Below are 24,813 nucleotides of genomic sequence, written 5' to 3'. Positions count from 1 at the left end.
TTTATTTAGATCTTTAAAATTTTTTTAAGGAACAATGTGTAAATTTCATTGTATAAATCTTACATTAAGCATATTTTGTCAGACATCCTCTTTTTTTATATCTTTAGGTGCTATTATAAATGATTTTTTCTGAAAATCAGTTTCAGGGGTGAGTGTTTGCACTAGTGGCTAAGACATCCACTTGCCAATCTGTGTGACTGGGTTGAATTCCTGGCTCTTTCTCCTGACTCCACCTTCCTGATATTGCAGACTGTGGGAGGCAGTGATGATGGCTCAAGGCCTTGGGTTCCTGACCTAGACAGAGCTCCTGGACCCTGGCTTCAGCTCCGGTCCAGCCCTGGCTGTTGTAAGCATTAGGGGGAGTGAGCCAGCAGATGAGAGTGCAATGTCTGTTTTTCTTTACTGCTCAGATTGATACATATCGCTTTCAACCTGCTCTTTGCCAGCATAAGCAAACTAAACACAATTTTGCCTTACCATATTGCATCCTACAACTTACTAATGTTAGATGTTTTGTAGATTTCATACCATTTTCTACACATTTGATCATGCTGTCTGCAAGTGAAAATCTTTTCATTTTCCTTTCCAGTTTGGATGGCATTTATTGCTTTTGCTTGCTTAAGCACACTAGCTAGATGTACCATTACATTTTTAAATAGAAGCAGTCATAGCTTTGTTCCTAGTCTTACTATAAATAACAGCTGTTGGTTTTTCATATCTGCTCTTTATCAGGTTCAGTATATTCATTTCTATTCCTAATTTGCTGAGAGTTTTTCTCTGGAATGGAGGTTTTATCAAATATTTTTTCTGTATCTATTGAGATTGTTGTATATGGCTTTTTTTCAGAAAGAAATGGATCTTTTAATTCCATTTACATAAACTTTTAATTCCATTTACATAAAAGATACATTTCATTTCTTTCTTTTTTATTTTTTTCATTTCTTTCTTAATATGTAGAATTACATAGATTTTTTGAAATTGAATTTAACTTTGCATTACTGTGATATATTCCATTTCCTAGTGGATTTTTTCTTTATTGGAAATATTTGTGGATTCAATGTCTAAAACTTTTAAAAGAAATTTTGGGTCTGTGTTCATGATAAAGATTGGTTTGTGATTTTCTTTTCTTGTGATGTCTTGGTTTGATTTTGGTATCAAAATAATTCTGATCTCATAGAATGAGTTGGGAGGTATTGCCTCTTTGGTTTTATGGAAGAGTTCATGTAAATTTCAAATTATTTCTTTAATGAATGCTGGTGAATGCTAGTTGGTGCTTGTATTTTTGGTAGTATATATTAGTGAAGCCATATATACCTGAAATTATCTTTGTTGGAAAGGTTTTTTTTTTTTAAGTATTTATTTGGGAGGCAGAGAGAAAGAGAAAGAGAGAGATCTTCCATCAACTGGTTCATTCCCCAAATGTCCACTCTGTTGGGGCTGAACTAGGCTGAAGTAAGAGCTGAGAACTCAATCCAGAACCCTGCTTGCATCATCACCTGCTGCCTCCCAGGGTACAGTTAGCAGGAAGTTGGAATTAAGAAGGAGCCGGGACTCACCTCCAGGCACTCTGATGTGGGGTGTGGGCATGCCAGGCAGCATCTTAATTGCTAGGACAAATGCCTGTCCCTGTTGGAAAGTTTTCAACTACAAATTCCATTTCTTCATTGTCAGAGTATTTCAAAAAATTTATGTAAAATGGAATTAAAAGATACATTTGCTTTGGTGCAAAAATGTTTTGAGATCCACATATATGAAGGATCTTCAAATACTTTATAGATAATACATATTATCAACAAACAATGCATGGAATTTTCAGCCATATAATTTTTTTTCATTTCTCTATTTGAAAGTCAGAGTTAGAGGCTGGCGCCACGGCTCACTGGCTAATCCTCCGCTTGCGGCACTGGTACCCCGGGTTCTAGTCCCCATTCGGGGTGCCAGATTCTGTCCCAGTTGCTCCTCTTCCAGTCCAGCTCTCTGCTGTGGCCTGGGAAGGCACTGGAGGATGGCCCAAGTCCTTGGGCCCTGTACCCATGTGGGAGACCAGGAGGAAGCACCCCTGTTTCCCTCCCTCTCTCCCTCCCTCCTTCCCTCAATCTCTCCCTCCCTCCTTCCCTTCTTCCTTTGGCTGATTGGTGCTTAGCTGAAAACTCAAGGAAGCCTGTAGCCCTCCATATGTTCCCTCTAGATTTGTGCAGCTCTGACTGTTCAGGTGCTCTGCCCTGCAGGCTCTTCATTTTCCAGATTCCCAGTCCCATCTCCTCAACTCAGAGGGCACAGTGGGCTTTGCACTGTGCTTCCTTGCTGCAGTGCCATGGACCGGCAGTCATTTGGGGCGAATGTAGGGCTCCTTTCCTTTGTTTCAGCTCTTTCTGGCATTTCTGTCCTTTGTTTTCTGAGTTCAACATCTTAAACAATGTTGTTTCATATTCTTTGTCCATTTTTTAGTTCAGGTAGGAAGGTAAACCCAGTCCTCAATGTTTCATCTACTGAAGCCATGTCTTTCCTGTTACATGATCTCTATTTCAAGCGAATAAATTGGGAGTGAGAGAGGTTAAATAACTGACCCTAGGGCACAGCACACAGCACACACAACTGGATTTGAATATAAATTTTTCAGACTGTCAAGATAATGCTCTTAATCAAAGACTATAAAGCTTTTATGGATCCTACGAGTCAAAGTATTTAATGATTGATTTAAATGTAGATATTATTTTTAGAAACATTGGCATAATTTGCAAAATTTCTTTTTCTTTCTTCCTTTTTAAGATAACTGCAAGGAACGTGAAGAAGCAATTATTATAGTATCATCTGCAAATGAAATAGGTGTTCGCGCCTGTCCTATTAACCAAAATGAAAGGATTGGCACTATACATTGGTATAAGAATGATAGTGAAATCCCTATATCTACGGAACGAGATGGTAGCATCCATCAACACAAAGATAACCTTTGGTTTGTTCCTGCTAAGGCAGAGCACTCAGGGCGTTACTACTGTGTAGTAAGGTAAGGTTCCCCACATGCATTCTGGGTACCTGCAGTAGTGAGGGAGGGGCCGTCTTTTAACGGTGTGTTTAATTTCTCTCTCTTACTTTATTATAGAAATGCAACTTCCTGCCTCAAAGTTGGAATCACTACAAAATTTGTGGAGAATGAACCTAATTTGTGTTATAACACACAAGCTCTCTTCCAACAGAGACTACCCGTTGCTGGAGATGGAGGACTTGTGTGCCCTTACATGGATTTTTTCAAAGATGAAAATAACAATTTTCCCAAAATACAGTGGTATAAGGTAAATTTGTTATAAATATGATGATTACATTTCCAGTAAGTCCAAGTTCTCTATCATAGACAGAAGAAAATGTTTCTTCTTTAGTGGTGAAACTTAATAGGGAATATAAAAACAATTGTAAATCTGTACTCATTTAATCTGTAGTTCAAAGGCTTGTTTTTTTTTATTTTATTTATTTATTTATTTATTTATTTTGACAGGCAGAGTGGACAGTGAGAGAGAGAGACAGAGAGAAAGGTCTTCCTTTGCCGTTGGTTCACTCTCCAATGGCCGCCACGGCCGGCACACTGCGGCTGGCGCACTGTGCTGATCTGATGACAGGAGCCAGGTACTTATCCTGGTCTCCCATCGGGTGCAGGGCCCAAGCACTTGGGCCATCCTCCACTGCACTCCCTGGCCACAGCAGAGAAGTGGCCTGGAAGAGGGGCAACCGGGACAGAATCCGGCGCCCCGAGCGGGACTAGAACCCGGTGTGCCGGCGCCGCAGGGTGGATGATTAGCCTAGTGAGCCGCGGCGCCGGCCTTAAAGGTTTGCTATTGATTTGTTTCATAAGATTTAATTGAGAAAAGTAGTAGTAAAATTAAAACATATTTAAAGAGAAGGCTGATAGTAAATATAAGATAGTGAAGATAGCTCTTTATTATAAAATATCATATCTGTATTGTATTAAAGTTATTATTTTTAAAATAACCTTGTAGCTTCTGTAACTGTTTTAAAAGTGGGTTGATGGCTGGTGTTGTGGTGTAGCAGGTAAAGCTGCTGCCTGCCATGCTGACATCCCCTATGGGCGCCAGTTCAAGCCCTGTCTGCTCCACTTACGATCCAGCTCCCTGCTAATGTGCCTGGGAAAGCAGTGGAAGATAGCCCAAGTCTTTGGGCCCCTGCACCCACATGGGAGACCCAGAGGAAGCTGCTGGCTCCTGGCTTGGGATTGGCCCAGCTCCGGCAGTTTGCCCATTGGAGTGAACCAGCGGATAGTTGTCTCTGCCTCTGCCTCTCTGTAACTCTGCCTTTCAAATAGATAAATAAATAAATATTTGAACAAAAGTGTGCTGACTAGCATTGCGTGGAACACATGTGTTTTGTTAGCTATTCTGGTAGAACTTCAATGAGAGATTATTTTTGGAGATTATCCTTGAAAAAAGGAATTGTACTGTTGACATGAAACTGTAGTGGCAGCATGATTTCCTCAAATGTGTTTTTCTGGCAAAATAAATTTGTCTTCACTTGCCACCAGAGAAAAAGGCTTGTGGTAATGCAAATTTAATATCCTAGATAATTAACTTTTCTGCCTGAAAAAAAAAAACACATATAATATTAAAACTTATTGTATACAAGGGATCTTTACAATCACTTTTTGCAAAATGTGGTATTTGCTTATGGGACAAAATGGAGTTCCTTTTACTGGTCAATCGGGGGAAGTTATTCATTGGTTATCAGTGTTTCTCTTCTTTGGTCTAGGATTGCAAACCTCTAGTTCTTGACAATGTACACTTCTCCGGAGTCACAGATAAGCTCATTGTGATGAATGTGACTGAAACGCATAGAGGGAACTACACTTGTCGCGCATCCTACACGTACCTGGGAAAGCAGTATCCTGTGAGCCGGGTAATAGAATTCATTACTCTAGGTGAGTCATGTCTGCCTAACTAGGAGTTTAGGTCTGGGAAGGCTCAGAGACCAGGAATGATCCTAATACCACTTTGATCATCCATGGAGGATCTGAGTCCTAAAGAAGCTCCATGACTCCACAAAGACCGTGCTTAGTTGAGTTGTTTTTGTCGCTGAATACTGTGTGAATATTTTCCATTCTTGCTTCAGATGCAGTGGTAATGAAAACAGAGACATTATGAGCTTAGCTTTCCGACTGATCTAAGAGGCTTGTTCTTTGATATGCCTACAGAAGGTTCTTCTAGAGAGCTCCTTGGGCTAGTATGTGGGGATTTTCTGAGTGCCTACACCTGGGGGGTCTGAGTGTCTAGCAATAAGTACCTTTGGCACAGATTGAGGGGACATTAGTAGTAGACTTTGGAATAAGTTATACTTCCAGAATCTACCACCTGTTTGTTCCCTATTAGCCCAGGGTCTTAATCTCTTTATGACTGGTTCCTTCTCTGCTAGAAGGTGATATGATGGGGCCGGCGCCGTGGCTCACTTGGTTAATCCTCCACCTGCAGTGCCGGCATCCCATATGGACACCGGGTTCTAGTCCTGGCTGCTCCTCTTCCAGTCCAGCTCTCTCCTGTGGCCCGGGAGGGCAGTGGAGGATGGCCCAAGTGCTTGGGCTCCTGCACCCCATGGGAGACCAGGATAAGTACCTGGCTCCTGGCTTCGGATTGGCTTAACACCGGCTGCAGTGGCCATTTTGGGAATGAACTGAACCAACGGAAGGAAGACCTTTCTCTCTGTCTCTCTCTCTCACTGTCTATAACTCTACCTGTCAAATTAAAAAAAAAAAAAAGGTGATATGACCTCCCAAAGTTCTTGGGAAGATTAGAGGTGAGGTTGCCTCAGCTTGTGATTCTGTGCCTGGTGTAAAGCAATGCTTGGTGAAAAACAGGTATGCAACTGACATATGTATGGTGATAGTCCCGGTTAAGTTTCCGAGGTTTCCATTCTGTGTCCACCATGCTTCATGTCAAAAACTGTTTTACAACTAAATGAAACAAAATGCAAAGCACCTGATGATGGCCAGAATGCACCATCTTTCTGGAAATAGCAGGACTTTGTAAGCTTACATGGTATGAGAAGAGTTATTCTAACCAGAATGTTTTTGAAAGTTAAAGGGGTTATCTATCAGTAATTATGCAGGCACAGCAATTCTAAACTGGGACTATCTCCTGCAAACTCAGAATGAATGCTGCATATACCTCTATTTTTCTAATTACATAATAATTTGTTTATAAGGATTAGTTTTGTTGGGTAAAATTAATTTCTTAGTCTGACAAGCAGCAGTGAATCCAAATTTTTGATGGTCTTTGTATCACAACCATCTTCTTGAGTTCTTAGCAGCCGGTCCCTGGTCACTGTCTAACTCTGGTTTGTCTTTCTTGAGCCACAGTAACCAAACCAGGAGGTAGAACTCTGGGGAGAATTGGCTACTAGGGGAATTGTTTTAAATAACTCAGTATGTTTTGCATACTCTCTGTCTCTTTTCTGATCCCAGTTTTGTAAACATTGTACTCTATTCAGAAGTGAGGCATTTTGTTTTCTTCCCAAGGCTTATTCCAATGGTGCTCTGTGCATTTTATTCATTCTTGCATTCAAAACTACTTGTTAAGCATCTACCATATACCACCAACTATTTTAGGTACACATTAGGGAAGAAGAAACAACTTTGTATACTTGTGGAATTCATTCATTTATTTATTTGACTGTGGTAGAATACGGGGCATTTAAGTTCATAGTTCCTCATGGTTTCCATTTGGCCACAGATCAACCCTTGAAGCCAAACTTCCTTTCTTTTTTAAAAAAAGACATTTTTTTTTTTTTTTGACAGGCAGAGTGGACAGTGAGAGAGAGGCAGAGAGAGAAAAGTCTTCCTTTGCCGTTGTTCACCCTCCAATGGCCGCCGCGGCCGGCGCGCTGCGGCCGGTGCACCGCGCTGATCCGATGGCAGGAGCCAGGTACTTATCCTGGTCTCCCATGGGGTGCAGGTCCCAAGGGACTCCTTGGGCCACAGCAGAGAGCTGGCCTGGAAGAGGGGCAACCGGGACAGAATCCGGCGCCCCGACCGGGACTAGAGAACCTGGTGTGCCGGCGCCACAAGGCGGAGGATTAGCCTAGTGAGTCACGGCACCGGCCAAAAAGACATTTATTTATCTGAAAGGGTTACAGTGCGGCCAGCACTGTGGTGTAGTGGGTAAAGCCTCCGCCTGAAGTGCCAGCATCCCATTTGGGCACCGGTTCAAGTCTTGGCTGCTCCACTTCCAATCCAGCTCTCTGCTATGGCCTGGGAAAACAGTAGAAGATGGCCCAAGTCCTTGGGCCCCTGTACCTGCATGGGAGACCCAGAAGAAGCTCCTGGCTCCTGGCTTCAGATTGGCACAGGTCTGACTGTTGTGGCCAATTTGGGAGTGAACTAGCTGGTGGAAGACTTTCTCTGTCTCTGTCTGTCTCTCTCTCTGCCTCTCCTTCTCTCTCTGTGTAACTCTTTCAAATAAATAAATAAATCTTTTTTTTAAAGGGTTACAATGAGAGCAGCAGAGACAGAAAGAGGAGAGAGATTTTCCATTCACTGACTGACTCCCTAAATGGCCACAATGACCAGGGCAGGGCCAGGCCAGGAGCTTCATTTGGGTCTCCCACATGGGAGCAGGGGCCCAAGCACTTGGGCCATTTCCCACAGCCTTCCCAGGTGCTTTAGCACCTGGGAGCTGGATCTGAAGTGGAGCAGCCAAGATTTGAACCGGCACCCACGTGGGACGTTGGCTTTGCAGAGGGCGGTTTCACCAGCCGCACCATAGCAACCAGCAAAACCAAACTTCTCGTCAAGAAGACTCAAGATTTATTTCTGAAGCTTTTGATGATTTTCTGCCTATTTTAATAAAGTATGCCAAATTGCTTGATAGTTTGCTATAACCAGAGCAAGTTCTGAGTTCTGGGCTACTGTGCTGAGTGCAGGGACGTGCCTTTCCGTTGCTTCTCACCCTTTCTGGTCCGCTTTAAGAGAGGTGCATGTCCGGAGACCCAGGGTCCTGGTGATGTGTTGTGTTTTTTCAGCAGCACCACACCTCCTGCCTTGGAAGGGTCCCAGCTTTGTCGTGGGTGTTTACTGTTTGCCGTGGCCTCTGCCTTGGCTTCCTCCTGTGTCTTGCTATGTGGTCTTTCAGCGCTCAGGGGACCATCTGGCCAGATACCATTTTTCACGTATTTTGCCAAGTATTGTCATCACTTGGAATTCTGATTAGCAGACACTGAGTAACCCTGTGGATGCTTTTTTTTCCCCCAGAGGAAAACAAGCCCCAAAAGCCAGTGATTATGAGTCCAGCTAATGAGACAATGGAAGTGGTCTTGGGTAAGTGGGCTCCGGCCAGGACATGCTGAAATCGTTATTTTTGAACTCAAGATCAAGATATATTTGTACTACACATATGTTTGTACTAGGCCATTTACAGAATATTTATTAATAGTACAATAATATTTATTAATAGTACAAATTATATCTTAAGATGGTTTTGATTTCTTAATTTCTTACCTCTTGTGGCAAAAGTCTAGCCCTGTCTGACTCTCCCACCCCTACTTTTCTACGGATGGTTACTGCCCCTGAAAACATTCACTGGAGGCCAAGTTTAAAAGGCCTAAGGAGAAATGTTATAATTTATCTCACTGGCACAGGCTGTGTTTCCTAGGAGCAAAGCTGTGTTCTTGGCTGAAGAGTAAGACTAAAAGCCAAAAAGATGAGAGTTATTCTAGAAAAATAGTTTTCTAAGGTGATGAGAAGTTTTTGTTTTGAGAATAAATAAGAAACCTACAAGAGTCCTGAACCTGTGTTGTTCAATGGAGTAGCCACTGCAGCTAGATACAGGTAAAATGAAATTCAGCCAGTTAATTAATTTAGTTAAGTTAGAAGTTAGTTCCTTAGCTGCATTTGGTCTGTTTCAAAGGCTTCATAGGTACATATGACTAGTGACTACTGTTCTCTCGTTGCTGGAAGTTCTACGGGAAACCACTGGTCCAAACATGGAAAACAGACTGGAATTATCTTCTGTTATGGTAATATACGAAGACCATGAACAATTGTACAGCGATTACGAGGTTAAAGTTTGTAGCCTGTGAATTCGATGCCAGCCAAGCCGGCTATTCATGGGGGAAGATAACAGAAAGACGTTCTTAGGTGGAAACAAAGACGTCAGACTTATAGTTAAATGTGGACCAGCAGAATCTAGAGAAGTGTTTCTCAATCTTTCCTGGGGTTGTTCCTCTCGGCTGCCTGTGAAAGCTGTACTGCTAATCCTCTTTTCTTTCTCAGAAGGTTAATACCACATCTGTCTCATGTACCTGTGGATGTACCCAGCCCTTTGGATGGCCACAACTAATTTGTCTCCGATTTTCTTGCCTCCCTCCCCAAGAACCACTTTTTGCCCCTGTTGGCCATGGCCCCTCTTAAAAATGCATTCTCTGGAAGTGTAGAGTTAAGAGCTCGGAAATCTAGATTGTATTGATCTACAAATCCAAAAATATCTTCACAGTAGAAACAATTATTTTAGTGTATCACACACATTAGCAAGAAAGCAGAGACACATTATCAATCTGTCATAGGGGTCTCCTAAACATATACAGATAGGCTTTTGATAAGATTCAATATAAATCACCATTAAAATCACTTAGAAAAGTCAGAATTAAGGGATACATCCTTAAGCTTAATAAACAATAATCAATATAGACTAGTAATCACCAGCATTCTTTCTCTTTCTTTTTTTTTTTTTTTTAAGATTTATCTTATTTATTTGAAGGCAAAGTTAGAGAGAAGGAGAGACAGAGAGACAGAAAGAGAGATCTTCCATCTGCTAGTTCACTCCCTAAATGGCCACAACGGCTGGGGCTGGGGCTGGTCCAGGCTGAAGCCAGGACACAGGACCTTCTTCTGGTCTCTCATGTGGGTGCAGGGGCTCAAGCACTTGGTCCATCCTCTGCTGTTTTCCCAGATGTATTATTTGCAGGGAGCAGGATCAGAAGTGGAGCAGCCAGGACTTGAACCGGTGCCCATATGGGATGCCAGCATCACAGGCATTGGCTTTACCCCCTATTGCCGCAGTGCCAGCCCCATCACAGACATTTTTTAAAAATATTACTTTATTTGAAAGTCAGAGTCGCAGAGAGGGAGAGGCAAAGGCTGAGAGAGAGGTCTTCCATCTGCTGGTCCCCTCTCCAGATGACCACAGTGGCCAGGGCTGGGCCAGACTGAAGCCAGGAGCCAGGAGCCGCCTCCAGGTCTCCCATGTGGGTGCAGGGGCCCAGGGACTTGGTCCATCGTTGGCTGCCTTCCCAGACTCATCAGCAGGGAGCAGGATCAGAAGTAGTGCCACTGGGACTCGTACTGGCGCCCATATGGGATGCCGGCGATGCAGGCTGTGGCTTCACCTGCTATGCCACAGCACTGGCTGGCTTCACTAACATTCTTAAAAATGGTGAAATGTCATAGACCTCCTCAAGGAAGTCTCCAGCAAGACAAAGACACTCACATAACCAGTATTACGTAGCAGGGTCTGAAAGCATCCACCACTGTGATTGGAGGAAAAAAACGAGGTATGCTTTCACTAAGGAAAAAATACTTTCAAAATTTCTTATTTTCAGACTATATACTTTTTTACCTACAAATCCTAAGATAATTACTTGGAAAAATTAAATTATTATTTTATTAAGTAGACACATAAAATTAATATTTTGAAATATTACTTATAAATAAGTAATATAAATATTTCTTATTTATGTTATCAACCAAAAAATATAATGGGAAAAGAGATCCTATTGTGGTGGAAGTAGCTTAGAAATACCTGTAAAATATCTTAGCAAAATCTTTTTAATTATGTGAGATATTTAAAGGAGGAAAAAACTTCCCAAAACTTTGAAGCATGAATGAGAGAAAAACTAAGATTTAAATTAGTCATTCTCAGGGGAGGCAGGGGCAGCACTATATCCAACCAAAAGAAAATTGGCTTGAGAATGAAAACTGAAATCTACATAGATATTTTATATCTGTGGTATTAAAAATTTGTGAGGAAGGTGCAATTAGGAAAAAAAAGTCTATAAAGACTCCAAAGAAAGCAAACTTGAAAACAATCTCCAAAAACATTGGTTTAACAAAAACCACAATATAGATATGAATGTGTTTCCTGTATGAAGAACTAGAAATAATAAAGATGTTGACTCTCAAAATTCATCTATAAATCTAATAGAATTCTAGTAAAATATGAATGGACTTAACAATTGGTAAGTGACTCCAATAGGAAGAATATTGAGGTGAGATTTGCTAAGACAACATGAAATGCAAGAGCTCCAACATGTTAGTCTTTGCTCTAAAACCTCAATGATTACGAGTTTGATATCCTTTGTACCGGTGTGGTCAGATTGAGGAAGTCCAAAATAAACGTTTTGTGATAAACGTAGCATTTATTCTGTGATAAAGGGATCATCACAAATTAGTGAGCAGGACATTGGCATCAGCCAGTTGTTCTAGAATGCTTAATCAAATATTTGGATAGAAATATTAAGGAAAAGCTCTTCTCATATTGTAGGCAGTTATATTCTAGATGAATGAAAGACTTAAGACAGTCTGGGGCTGGCATTGCAGTGCAGTAGGTTAAGCCAGCGTCTACAATGGCAGCATCCCATAGGAGTGCTGGTTTGAGTCCCGGCTGCTCCACTTCTGATCCAGCTCCCCACTAATGCACCTAGGAAGGCAGCAGGAGATGGCCCAAGTTCTGGCTTCAGCCCACCTCAGCTCTGGCTTCTGAGGCCAGTTGAGGAGTTACTCAGTGGATGGAAGATCTATCTATGTCTCTTCCTCTGTAGCCCTTCTTTTCAAATATAAAACAAATAAATTTTAAAAAATATAAAACAATAAACCAGACATTATTATATACTTGAAAGAAAACATACTTAGGTATTTTCTTGATTTCCTGGTAGAGAGTGGTTTTAGGAAAATATAGTGACAATAATTTTTTTTTAATGTAAATTAGATTAAGTAAAAAAATAAGAGAGCTACATCAAAGAATTTTCATAAGTAGAAAAAGCAACTACCTTAGAAAATATTTGAATTGTTTTGTGTATATAAGGAATTAATATCCTTGATAAGTAATGAGCTCATACATGTCAGTAATAAGAGAATGCAATTAAAAAATAGAGACTGTACATGATAATTCTTAAAGGAAAGGCCAAGAATATAAGCACGTGAAAAATGTGTGAGAAGTGGTGTTTGGCATAGTGATTAACATGCTGCTTGGGATACCCCTTTCAGTGTCTGGGTGTGAGTCTTGGTTCCATTTCCAGTTCTAACTTCCTGCTAGTACACACCCTGGGAGACAGCAGGTGATGGGTCAAATCCCTGGATCCCTGCTGCCCATGTGGGAAAACTGGATTGAGTTCTGGGCCCCTAGATTTGGCCTGGCCCAGCCTTGGTTAGTGTGAGCATTTTGGGGAGTGTACCAGCATGTGAAAGAACTCTGTCTCCATCTCTCTGCCTTTCAAATCAAATGACAATAAATAAGTAAAAATTGAAATGAGCAAGACATGTTAGTTCACCATGAATTCAAGGCTACATTTAAATGGATTTCGTCTTCTCTCAGTCAGCAATGACTGACCAAAAACACTCATTGGCTGGAGGTTTGGGGGACAAGGGTGCTTGCAGCTGTGCCTGGAAGCACGCACTGAAACAGCCTCCCGTGACGGAGGCGTGCTGGTGTTTTCAATAAGTGTCTCCTTTAAATTCTATTCCCAGAGTTTTTATTCAAACTGATACTCTAGTATGTAGAGTCACTGATGTACTAGGATGTTCATTGGAATATTAATCATAATAATGAAAAATTAGGGGCTGGCATTGTGGCATTGCGGGTAAAGCTGTTGCCTGTAGCATCAGCATTCCATATGGGCACAGGTTCAAGTCCCAGCTGCTCTACTTCTGATCCAGCTCCCTGCTAATAGCCTGGGAAAAGCAGCAGAAGATGGCCCAGGTGCTTGGGCTCCTGTACTCATGTGGGAGACCTGGAAGATCTTGTGTCCTGGCTTCTGCCTGGCCCAGCCCCAGCCATTTTGGCCATTTGAGAAGTGAACCGGTGAATAGAAGATCTCTGTCTAATTCTACCATTCAAATAAATAACAAATAAATAAATAATCTTCATAAATATAATGAAAAATTAGAAATGAATTGTACTCAGCAACAAAAAAATTGTTACACTATGTCAATATTAAAAATATGAAACAGCCTGTTTTAGAAGACTGATCAAGTAGGCTAAAATTCCCAATTAATGGTAATTACAAGATAATAAACAATAGAAATTGCTTAAGGGTGAGTATTTGGCACATTTGGTTAAAATGCCACTTGGGATGCAGTCCCATATTGAAGTTCCTGGGTTTGAATTGTCGCCCCACTTCTGATCCAGTGGTCTAATGTGTGCCATCAAATGATAAGTCGAGTATTTGAGTCTTTGCCACTCATATATGGAAGACCTGGATGGAGCTCTGGGCTCCTAGTTTCAGCCCAGCCCAGCCCTGGCTCTTGTAGGCATTTGGGGGAATGAACCAGGTGATAAAATCATTCTCTATTTTTCTTTCTCTTGCTCTCACTCTTGTTCTTGTGTGCCTTTCAAATAAAAATGCATACAACAAAATATTAAAATTGCTTATATGCATAGAAAATAAAAAGGATGAGGTACGTAAAGTTGCTAATAGTGGTTATTTCTGCTGCTGGGGTCGAAGGACAATTTTCAGTTTTCTTTGTGCTTTTCTAGAATTTAAACATTTTGTTCAATAGCCATTTATTAACATGCATAGATAGGTTAGTCTAAAAATCAATTAATGCTATGATTAAAACTCCATTTTTTTGCAGGATCTCAGATACAACTGATCTGCAACGTGACTGGGCAGTACAGTGATGCTGTTTACTGGAAGTGGAATGGGTCGGGAATTGATGATGAGGATCCACTACTGGAAGAAGAATATAAATTGTAAGTATGCCAGTCAGATTCTGGTATTAAAGTCCACTCCATGTTTTAATCTAATATCCAGAGTTATTTGGCATCAGTTCATCCTAATCTTTTGCTGCCCTTTTTGAATTTGGCTGAGTTATATAGGATTTATAACATCTTATATGTTTGGAGGTAGAAAATGTAGCTGTATGTCATTGGGTCATAAATGCTACACCACTTAGAATTCTTTCTCGTAAATTGGGTTTTGCATGTTACAAATTCTAATGAAGAAATTCTCCTGAATTGCTCTTCATATTTTAAATGTAGTCTAGAAAAGACCCATTAAACAGGATCGAGAATCAGGCATTCCACTTCTCAGAGGTCACTGTTGGCTTCCAAGTGTACCTGCGTGTGGGACCAGGATCTCCTGGCCCCCTTTATTCTCCCCTTTGCAACATGAGCAAACACCTTTGGTATCTGCCCTGATCCACTTTTGTTTAATATAGTCTTCCTTATGCCCAAAATGCCTATATCCAGATTTTTCTTCTTGGAGGCTGGTGATTTAAATTTGATTCCTGTGCTACCGAATCGGTTCCTTATAATGATCTGGAGATTGTAAAAATCTCAGGCCATTGTTGCCAACCGTGTCTGATTGTTATGCCTATATTTAGAGCAAGTGTTTAATTCAGTTGCTATTTTCATTACAAGTAAAGTAATAATGTGTCTTATGTGTAGTTGATGTAATTATACAATTTTATTTATTCTTTCTCTTTTGAGCAGCTTGGAAAATCCTTCATGTAAAAAACGAAGTACGCAACTCGCAATGCTCAACATTTTAGAAGTGGAAAGTAGATTTTATCTATATCCATTTATTTGTTTAGCCAAGAACACATATGGTTTAAATGTAGCATACATCAAATTAATACCTCCAGGTAAACAGCCACCTATTTATTTGAACTGCAATTTTGTTTCACTGTAGTTAAGATTGCATGACCTTGAAGTTTGCAGTGCTGTTTTCTCTACCTAGAACTCTCTTTATTTTCTCTTGCCCTGTGTAAACTTCAGTCCTCTTTCATTTCTCAGCTGAACTGTAATCTTCTGAGAAGCTTTTCTGTCCCGCTGTCTGCCCTTGACCCAGCTGTCTGCCTAAACACACAAGGTCAGAATCTCTGCTGTGTTTTCCATAGCTCCCTAGATTCCCATCACAGCAACTGTCAGGCTTGGTCTTCTTTACTTGACTAAATTCTGTGATGGAGCCTAGTATGTACAATTTTCCTACTTCCAGAAGTAGTAGCATCTCAAGTCTGGTACACTGAATATTTTCAACTGAGTGACTACATACTTGATGCATCACAGAAGTGTAAATATTCACTATTCAAAATGGATGCCAGAAATTATTAATTTTTCATGAATTGGCATAATCAATAGAATGATCTTACTATATATACTTTCTGGATGTATTTAAATGCTAAGAACATATGGTAAGAAATTAAATGTAAAAGATGACATTTGTTATATCAAAAAATCATCAAATAGTTAAGAATAAGTCTAGCAAAAGCTGTTCAAAACTTGTCAAATACAAAGTCAACTAAATTATTGCAATATGTTAGAGAAGACCTAAATAAATAGGAGGTTATAAAGGCTCACAGATTAAAAGAATCGATATTAAGAAGGGGTCGGTTCTCCCAAGTGAATCTGTAGATTCAAAATAATTCCAGCCAAAGTCTATGCAGTGGTTGGGAAATAGTGTATGTTTGCGTGAGTGGCCACTAGAGTTCATCCTCAAGATCATATGGAAATGTAAAAGACCAAGAATAGCTGACGTGGTTTTAAATAAGAACAACAAACCTGGAGATTTACATACACTGTCACGATCATACATTTACATACTCTGTCATGATCACACTTGTTACATACTCTATCGTGATCATGTTACACTCTCATTATCATACATGTTACATATACTACATGATCATACATGTCGCTGTAGCAGTGCAGTCTATAAACCAGGCCAGTTGAAAGTTAGTCTGGAAAATGACACATCTTCATTTCCACTTTGTGCTAAAATCAGTTCCAGACAGATCAAAGATCCAAATTGGAAAACATATAAAAGCTTGCGATTCTCTTTCTACACAATCCCTGGCATTGAGAAGACATTTTTTCTAGTTCTGCTTCTCCTCCCCACCCCCTAACCCCCATATTCACCTTACCACCACCCCCCAACTCCCTACCCTGCCCCCCCCCCGCCCCTCTGAGCGGAATCATGGGATGCATAACTAGAGAGGCCAGCAGGATACTGGAATGTGAACCAATCCTAAAACCACCTCCCCTCTTCTTTTTTTTTATCCCTGAGACTGGCTTTTCCCAACTTCCTTTCCTACCCCAGGAAATTTTGGGAGGCTTCTGAGAGACTTTAACTTCAACTTGTTTTACTACAGAGTGGTCCGTCCTATGGTCTTGGATATGTTCCCTCTGTTGTTGTATGTTATGCTATTTTGGTGAAAATTCAATACAAGGCACCATAGTTTTCTATAGCATCCATACTAGATTGGTTTGCACATTAGTATCCATTATTAAGTGATAATAACGAGTGAGTTAATGCTGTCTGAATACAGACTAATCCCAAATATGATTTCTCTGGGCTGCGAATATTCAATTTGCTATGTTCAAATGTTTTTTTTTTTTTTTTTTGGTCCTAATATTTTTCTCCATCTTTTCTACTGTAGTCCCTGATTTCCAGAAGCACACAATTGGGATATGTGTCATGTTAACAGTGCTAATTATGTGCTCTGTTTTCATCTATAAAATCTTCAAAGTTGACATTGTACTCTGGTACAGGGATTCCTGCTATGATTTCCTCCCAAAGAAAGGTATAATTTTATCTTCTATGCAATATATGTGTTTGGTTGGAGATGTAGACAATGACTAAGAGGGCAAAGGTAGCTTATACAGGAATAGTGATTATTCTACATAATTATAGTTTCATAACTGACTCGGCTGCCTGCCCCTTTTTTTGGAATTACTTCCTTAGCATTCACATTGGTAGACAGACATGTGTTTGCAGCAGCTATTGCTAAACTCAGTAATTCAGAAGCCAGTGTTGAGGACGTGTTCTGTGCTGGACTAGGCATAGAACACTTCATGATCTGCCTACAGATGAAATAAGTGACTCAATTTTCATGCACCAGAAAGGCTCTTTCTTGTAGTTTTGTTAAAATCATACAAAAAAGCTAATACCCCAAGAGTATATACAGGGAAGAATGAATAGAATTCAGGGATGGAATGTATGGGAATAAATAACAGGAAGATAAGGATATTTTTATACCAAATGCATGTAAAGGAAGAGGTTATAAAATTCAACATAAGAACAGCTTCATAGTAAAGCACCATAAATAAAAACCTTGCAGCAGACAAGCATTCCCCAAAGGCATTATAATTGTCTTTTTGGTATTGTTGCTGCAGTCATGCCATCATACACAAAAATAATAACAAATGCATGCTTATCATACTGACTTTATCAGATTTCCTCGTTTTCCTTTTGGTCTGAATACTTATTTTTGCTTTTAGCTCCAGATGGAAAGACCTATGATGCATACATACTATATCCAAAGACCCTCACAGAAGAGTCCACCTCTAACTCAGATATTTTTGTGTTTAAAGTCTTGCCTGAAGTCTTGGAAAAACAATTTGGGTATAAGCTGTTCATTTATGGCAGGGATGACTATGTTGGGGAAGGTATGTATGTAATGGCAAAAAAAAAAAAAAAGTAGAAGGCTTATGTTGTAAAATAAATTTCTAAAGTTTGGGATCTTTCTATAAGACTGTGGCACAGGTGCACATTTTGACAATCTTAAGAACCTCTTCAATGGTATATGATGACAACTTTCACAGTTACTACATACAGAGTGTTCACTTCTCTCATATATTGTTGGAGCAATAATTAGCTGACTTTTCCTGACTTTTGGGAAAGCTACTTACTATTAACAATTAACACAATTGTTACTTTACCACTGATACAAAAGAATAGGAGTGATCTAGATGAAATGATTTTTAACATTTTTTATTTATTTAATAAATTTATTGTATATGTTGCATGGATTTCATAAATTAGAGGCAGAGAGATAAAAAGCTTCCATCTGCTGGTTTACTCCCCAAATTCCCCCAACATTTAAGGCTGAACTAGGCCAAGGTTGGTTGCTGGGAGCTCATTAGCTGGAGGCCTAATCAAGAGAGGAGCCAGAACTCAAACCTGGGCACTTCAATGTAGGATGCAGCCATCTTTTTTTTTCTTTTCCTTTTCCTTTTCCTTTTCCTTTTCCTTTTCCTTTCCTCTCCTTTCCTTTTCTTTTCTTTCTTTTCTTTTTTCTTTTTGGACAGGCAGAGTGGACAGTGAGAGAGACAGACAGAGAGAAAGGTCTTCCTTTGCCATTGGTTCACCCTCCAATGGCCACCACGGTCGGTGCGCTGCAGCCGGCACACCACGCTGATCCAATGGCAGGAGCCAGGTACTTCTCCTGGTCTCCCATGGGGTGCAGGGCCCAAGCACTTGGGCCATCCTCCACTGCACTCCCGAGCCACAGCAGAGAGCTGGCCTGGAAGAGGAGCAACCAGGACAGAATCTGGCACCCTGACCGGGACTAGAACCCGGTGTGCCAGCGCCACAAGGCGGAGGATTAGCCTAGTGAGCCACAGCGCTGGCCTGCCATCTTTTTTTTTTTTTTTTTTTTTTTTTTTTTTTTTAAGATTTACTTTTTTTACAGAGAGAGAGGGAGGGACACAGAGAGAGGGAGAGACACAGAGAGAGATCTTCCATCTGCTGGTTCACTCCCTAGATGCCTGCAATAGCCAGGGCTGGACAAAGCCAAACCCAGGAGCCAGGAGCTTCATCTGGTCTCCCACATGGGTAGTAGGGGCCCAAATACTTGATTCATCCTCTGCTGCTTTCCCAGGTCATTAGCAGGGAGCTGGATTGGCAGTGGAGCATCTGGGACACAAACCTGTTCCCATATGGGATGCTGGCATTGCAGGCAGTAGCTTTACCTGCTGGTCTACAATGCAGGCATCTTCATTGGAGTCTTACTGCTAGACCAAATGCCTGTCCAAGATTAAATGATTTGACAAGATTTTTTTTTTTAATTTGAATTCAACTTTTCTGAGTCTAAATGAAATCTTCTGCTTGTGTGGGCCAGTTTTTGAGCTGACTTACATACTAGGAAACCCCTTTAATGTTAAGAAGGCAAGAGAGGAGTAGTTGTGAGTCACAGGGAATGGGTTGGGAAGAACCTTCTGAGGTTTTGGATCTGCAGAGAATGGTTGTAAATGAGCATTGTACTTACTATGCTGTGCTGCCTGTTTTCCAGACATTGTTGAGGTCACTAATGAACATATAAAGAAAAGCAGAAGACTGATTGTGATTTTAGTGAGAGAGACCTCAAACTTCACCTGGCTGGGTGGGTCATCGGAAGAGCAGATAGCCATGTACAACGCCCTCATTCAGGATGGAATTAAGGTTATGCTGCTGGAGCTGGAGAAGATCCACAACTACGAGAAGATGCCAGAATCCATTAAATTCATTAAGCAGAAGCATGGGGCCATCCGCTGGTCAGGGGACTTCAAAGAGGGGCCACAGTCCACCAAGACCAGGTTCTGGAAAAACGTTCGGTACCACATGCCTGTCCAGCGGCAGGTGCCTTCATCCAGTCGCCAGTTTCTGGCCACAGCCTCTAACCCAGACACTAAGAAGAAACTGCAAAGAGAAATTCACTTGCCTCTCGGCTAACCTGGGGAGGCTGGGGTTCTCTGTTTGCCTCTTGTCTTATGGCACTGCAGGCGGGGCTGTGCCTCCTGCTGTCTTGGCCCTGTTATGGTCCCTTATACCCAGCATCACCTGGAAACAGATTGTTAAGGGAGCAGGGTGTGGTGACGTAGCAGGCAAAGCAATTCAGAGCAGAGGCCTTGGGGAGGGCCTTTCAAGAGGATGCTCTGTTTGTTCTGTTGAGAAAAGTCTTGGCGATGTACCTGGCGGAAAGGACACGCAGGACTTCTGTGAAGTCCAGGGCGGGGCTGTGGCCCGCTCTGGCCCTGGAGTGGCTGAGCTGGCCAGGGTTGCAGGGAGAGCACATACAGGAAGGGCAACTTCTCTGAGAACTTTCCACGGACTTGTAAGTCCCCTATATGCCCACAGCCAGCAGTCGGTTACCAAAGATGGCTTTTCCCTTTACGGAACGTGAAAACTCTCATTTTAACAAACAAAGGGATTCCAACAGTTTGAAATCCCCTTGGCTTTCCACAGGAGAGAAAGAATTTTAAAAGCAACAGGAGCAGGGAACTAATTTACCTCTTAGGGCTCTTCTCCCTGGAGTGGCCATCCTGTTCGTCCCTATTCTTTTGCCTTTTACTCATCCCTCCTTTGCAAGGATGGCTTCCCAGGGTTTCCCCCACTCTGCTCTGTCGCAGGGACACCCCTCAGATAAACCACCCTTCCTAAAATGCTGCTCTCGTCTCACCCTGCCCCTGCGAAACAGCTCCTGAGGGCTCAGAGCTTTAGTTCAGGAGCTACAGCTGGAGTTTTCCCACCAGTTGCTGCCTCCTCCCGACCTCCCCAAACTGTGCTACTGTGAATTTCCGGGTCAGCGTCCCGGGGCCTCTGCACCTGCCCCCAGCGCTCCTCCACCTAGACTGGTGTCTTTCCTTGTGTTTTCTCTAGTCAGCCCAACATGTACTGAAATACAGAACGGAGTCTAAAGAGACAACTTGTGAAGCCCTCTCTCTCCTGCCAGTGTGAGAGGGGTTCCCTTTCCAGCTGCAATCTGCTCTCTGCTGCAGGGGCCCTGGTGTCGCTCCTCTGTTTCTCACTGTCTTCTGCAAGTACTTTGCACGCGTGATGTAGATTTGAGTGATGCCTTAGGGTTTAAAGCATTCTTAGATTATTTTATTTAAGTTTCGCAATGATTCAAATTTTATATATGGAGAAAGAGACCTATTTTTAAAAAGTCACACCATTAGTTATATTCAAACTAGGACTTGGACTCGTGTGTCTGGCTTCTGACCCAGGGTTCTGAGAGTTTGGATTTCAGGTCCGTGACTCGACACTTTTGAGAGAAGAAATAATAGCTTTCAAGGAAGCTAATGAATCTGGGAATACTTGTATTTAAGAAATCAAATGCCAAACTTTTGATTGTTAGAATTTATAAAAAATCATATTTAGAGTTTATAAAACCTTTTTTCTTATGATTTTCCTTTAAATATTTTTAATCAAAGATGAAATTTTTTAATATAGAACAAATATATATTTTTTAGTTTGATTTCAGACCTTGGGATAACTAGGGAAACCACCCCCACATCTGCAAAGTCAAGGTTATGGGCCATTTATTGCAGGACAATTGCACAGTTTGAAAAAGTATATGACCAGGGACATGTTTTCTAGCTTTAATGTGCAATCTTATGGGTATATTTGCACTTCTACTGAAAGAAGTCTTTTTTTTTTTTTTCACCCTGAAGGTGTCAGAACCAGACAGAGGCATGGAGTTTAGGATTTTGAGCCTGGGTCTGGACTGACAGCACCGAGTGATAATGCATGTCCCAGAGCTCTGCTTTGAGGGAAAGGGCAGCACGGCGTACAGGGGTGCAGAGGAGTGACCTGTCCCCTGCATCTGTGAGACGCTTTCAAAATGCAGTGTGGTTGGTGACTTTAGTCTGTTTTCTGGAAAACATGTTTGCATGTACCACGCCAAGAAGGCAAGGCAATCCTAAACATGACGAAACGGGCCAGAAAATAAGGAAATGGGGGAGCAACCATGGAATATAAGTAGCCAGTCCCTGGAGTCTGGGAAGGGACAGAGTTAAGGGAGAAGCCTGGGCCAGCTGAGGTGTCTCCCTAACGGAAGTGCAATGTCACTCCGGGTACCTGGGAGGATTCCAGAGGAAGAAGCCACATTCCAGGGTCCCTTGAACTTCCTTTGCCTTTTGCTCCCCTCCCCCACCCCAAACTTTTGAAAGCTCTTCCTTCCTGTTGCTTAGATTGCATTGCACTTTGTGTTAGTGATTTTTTTCCTAAGTCGACCCTATGTGTTGATGAAGGGTTTGCAAAGGCAACAGAGGATTTCATTACCAGTCCATAAAACAGACTGCGCAGAATCTGGATTTCCCCTATCCTGCCTTTCTTTTTCATCTTATTTGCAATAAGAGGAAAAGTTTTGAGCCATTTTGTAAATGACATTGTTGATGTATTATGTTTGTACTGGTCGATGATGAAGGGTATTTTTAAAACTTGTTTGTATACTTCTGCCGCAGATGTCAACTATTTTTATATCTCAAAATGCCAAACTCACGTACAGCACACATTGTTGATCAATAGACTGTACTTGTTTTCCAATAAAATTGCCAAACCATGGAGTGATTATTGTCATTGAAAACCCACTTCTCTGCTGCTCTCCCCACAAAGTTCCTGCACAATCCTGGGCCTGAGGATGGCCAGGGTCGCCCACTGCAGAGAGTTCTTCTCGCAAGAGGGATGGGAGCGAAGCTCACCAAGCAAAGAGCCCTACTTCCCATATATGCTTGCCTCTAATGAGGTAAGCCATGACTTAGTATTAGTAACCCTTTACCTGTTCAAATACTAAGGGCAACATCTGTATGGACTTTTACACTTCACAAAAGGGTTCCATTTATTTTCTCAAAAGCATGCTGTAAACTCCAACGATCAGAGTGCCCTTAGTCCCTGTCACTGCCTCCTTATTCTTTTTTTTTTTCTTTTTTTATTTGAGAAGTAGAGACAGGGAGAGACAGAGAGCAAGATCTTCCATCCACTGGTTCACCCTGAAAATGGCCCCAATGGCCGGAGATAGGCCCATCTGAAGCCAGGAGCCAGAGGCTTCTTCCAGGTCTCCCATACAGGTTCAGGGGCCCAAGAACTCTGGCCATCTTCCACTGCATAAGCAGAGAGCTGGGTCAGAAGAGGAGCAGCCAGGACTCGAACTGATGCCTATATAGGATGCTGGCTCCACAGGTGGAGGCTTAGCCCACTACGGCACAGCACTGGTCCCCTTCTGATTTCTTACCTCCCAGCAATTGCAATGGAAAGTAGCTCTGTCAGTACCGGAGAGAAGGGGAAGCGGCATGTCAGTTAAAAACCGGAGAGGCCGCCATGAATTCTACCTGCCTGGGTGGTACTAAGGCAGCTAGGTAGCTATTAGCCTATGTATAAAAGAGCGGCCAAAGAAAATGAGAAGTTGTAAAGAAAATCAATGTATGTGCACTGGGACGAGGAAACAAGTTCTGAAAGCAAGACCCAGCCTGTGGTCTGTCTGCCTTAGCCCAAGATGGCCTTGCCTATCCTTTATCAAAAGAAATCCAGCTGGCTCCACAAGGTTCTGATCACTGAAGGAGACAGGTGCTTCTGTGTTAGAATAAAAACCTTGATGGCCAGTACTGCCCAGAGGAGTTCACTTAGGGAAATTCCATTCCTAAAGTAATTGATCTTGGGTTACAACCCTGTTTGATGGGTTTCAGCCCTCACTCTGTGGGCAGCTCTGGGGAATCTCATCCGCCCTTCACCAAGAAGACTATTGAGAGGTTGTGGGAGGGATTCCACACCCAGAAAACCTTGCATCAGGTAGTATCCCAGAGAGGCTGTAGGAGAAGAAGAAATGCGGGACCCATACTCAGGTCCATAGAAATATCAACCTGAATACCGACTGGGGTCTCTGTCCTTACCCACCTGGTCTATCATGTGTAGGAATTTCTTACTTTTCATGTTTTTTTTTTTTCCTAATAAAATCCTTTGCTAATCACCTTCTCGTCTTTTCGTTCATTGGCCTCAGACTTCATTGTCAATAGAACAAGTTCCTGGGGTTCAAATCAATGGCAACTGTGAGAAACCTTAAACACAGTACTCAAGCCCCAACTTCCTCGCCTGGTTAAATGGGTCTAAAACCTAATTCCTATGGGAGGTTGAAAACATGATGTGTATTATGGCAAGCGTGGTGTCCAGCATGTAGTCTATGGTCACTTTGGTAGCAGCAGTTCTATGAAAAGATTTGGTCCTCTCAAGGCATGTTATAATCTATAAAGAGAGGGATGGAACTGTGTTATAAATTAGGAATAGCAACAGATGCTGTATTACTCAGATTCTTGCTATTACAATGACATACCCGAGGCAACTAATTTTATAAAGAGAAAAGACTTAGTTCTGGAGGTTCAAATCTACAACCAGATGGCCTCATTGGTTTGGCCTCTGGTGAGGGTGGCAGATGGCCATGGTGGGAGCAGATGTTGGAGGAGGAGATGACATCTGGAGCCAGGGAGGAGAGAGAGAGACTAAGCTCAAAGTCAAGTTCTTATAACAATCCTCTCATGAAGGCTGCCTTCTGAGGACCAGGGCACAAGGCCCTCCCCCAGGCCTCCTCTCAGAGTTCTGTTACAGGTGACACGGCAACAAAGAAAGACGACCTTGGTTCTTTGTCTCACATGAGAGGAGAATTTCCATGGCCAACAAGGCAGAGAGAAAAGCAAGATTTATTTATGTCAGAAACCTCCTGCTGGAGTGATCTGAAGGGGCTGAGTCTTTTAAGCACACTTTGGAACATGAGCTAATAATCAGTTAGAAGGCGGGGACAAGAAACTCCACAACAACAAAACAAACAACCCACTTAAGAGATGTGCCAAGGACCTCAATAGACATTTTTCTTTTCTTTTCTTTTCTTTTCTTTTCTTTTCTTTTCTTTTCTTTTCTTTTCTTTTCTTTTCTTTTCTTTTCTTTTTTTTCTCTTTTCTTTTCCTTTTTCCTTTTTCCTTTCCTTTCCTTTCCTTTTTTTTTTTTGGACAGGCAGAGTGGACAGTGAGAGAGAGAGACAGAGAGAAAGGTTTTCCTTTTTTCCGTTGGTTCACCCCCCAATGG

The 24,813-nt window shown here is 41.8% G+C and overlaps 1 protein-coding gene across 5 annotated transcripts in view; it reads left to right on the top strand.

The window, feature by feature from the left end:
• Positions 1-22,310, top strand: part of IL1R1 (interleukin 1 receptor type 1) — an 81,274-nt gene extending 58,964 nt beyond the window's left edge. For 4 of the 5 annotated variants that reach the window (XM_008253215.5, XM_008253226.5, XM_089327451.1 and 1 more), the window contains 9 exons: positions 2,770-3,004; positions 3,101-3,290; positions 4,753-4,921; positions 8,243-8,308; positions 13,838-13,955; positions 14,697-14,848; positions 16,643-16,786; positions 17,484-17,651; positions 19,277-22,310. In XM_008253215.5, the coding sequence (XP_008251437.2) occupies positions 2,770-3,004; positions 3,101-3,290; positions 4,753-4,921; positions 8,243-8,308; positions 13,838-13,955; positions 14,697-14,848; positions 16,643-16,786; positions 17,484-17,651; positions 19,277-19,695 (1,661 nt within the window). In that variant the 3' untranslated portion in view covers positions 19,696-22,310. Of the gene's footprint in view, positions 1-2,769; positions 3,005-3,100; positions 3,291-4,752; positions 4,922-8,242; positions 8,309-13,837; positions 13,956-14,696; positions 14,849-14,999; positions 15,071-16,642; positions 16,787-17,483; positions 17,652-19,276 lie in introns of those variants that run through there. The other variant, XM_089327453.1, reaches the window with a different exon arrangement.
• Positions 22,311-24,813: the final 2,503 nt, after the last annotated feature.

This window comes from Oryctolagus cuniculus, chromosome 2 (assembly GCF_051225735.1).
Source record: "Oryctolagus cuniculus isolate XC-2025 breed Fujian yellow rabbit chromosome 2, ASM5122573v1, whole genome shotgun sequence".
Lineage (NCBI taxonomy): Eukaryota > Metazoa > Chordata > Mammalia > Lagomorpha > Leporidae > Oryctolagus > Oryctolagus cuniculus.
The sequence above is the reverse complement of the archived record's forward strand: the minus strand, read 5'-3'. Positions and strand labels throughout refer to the sequence as shown.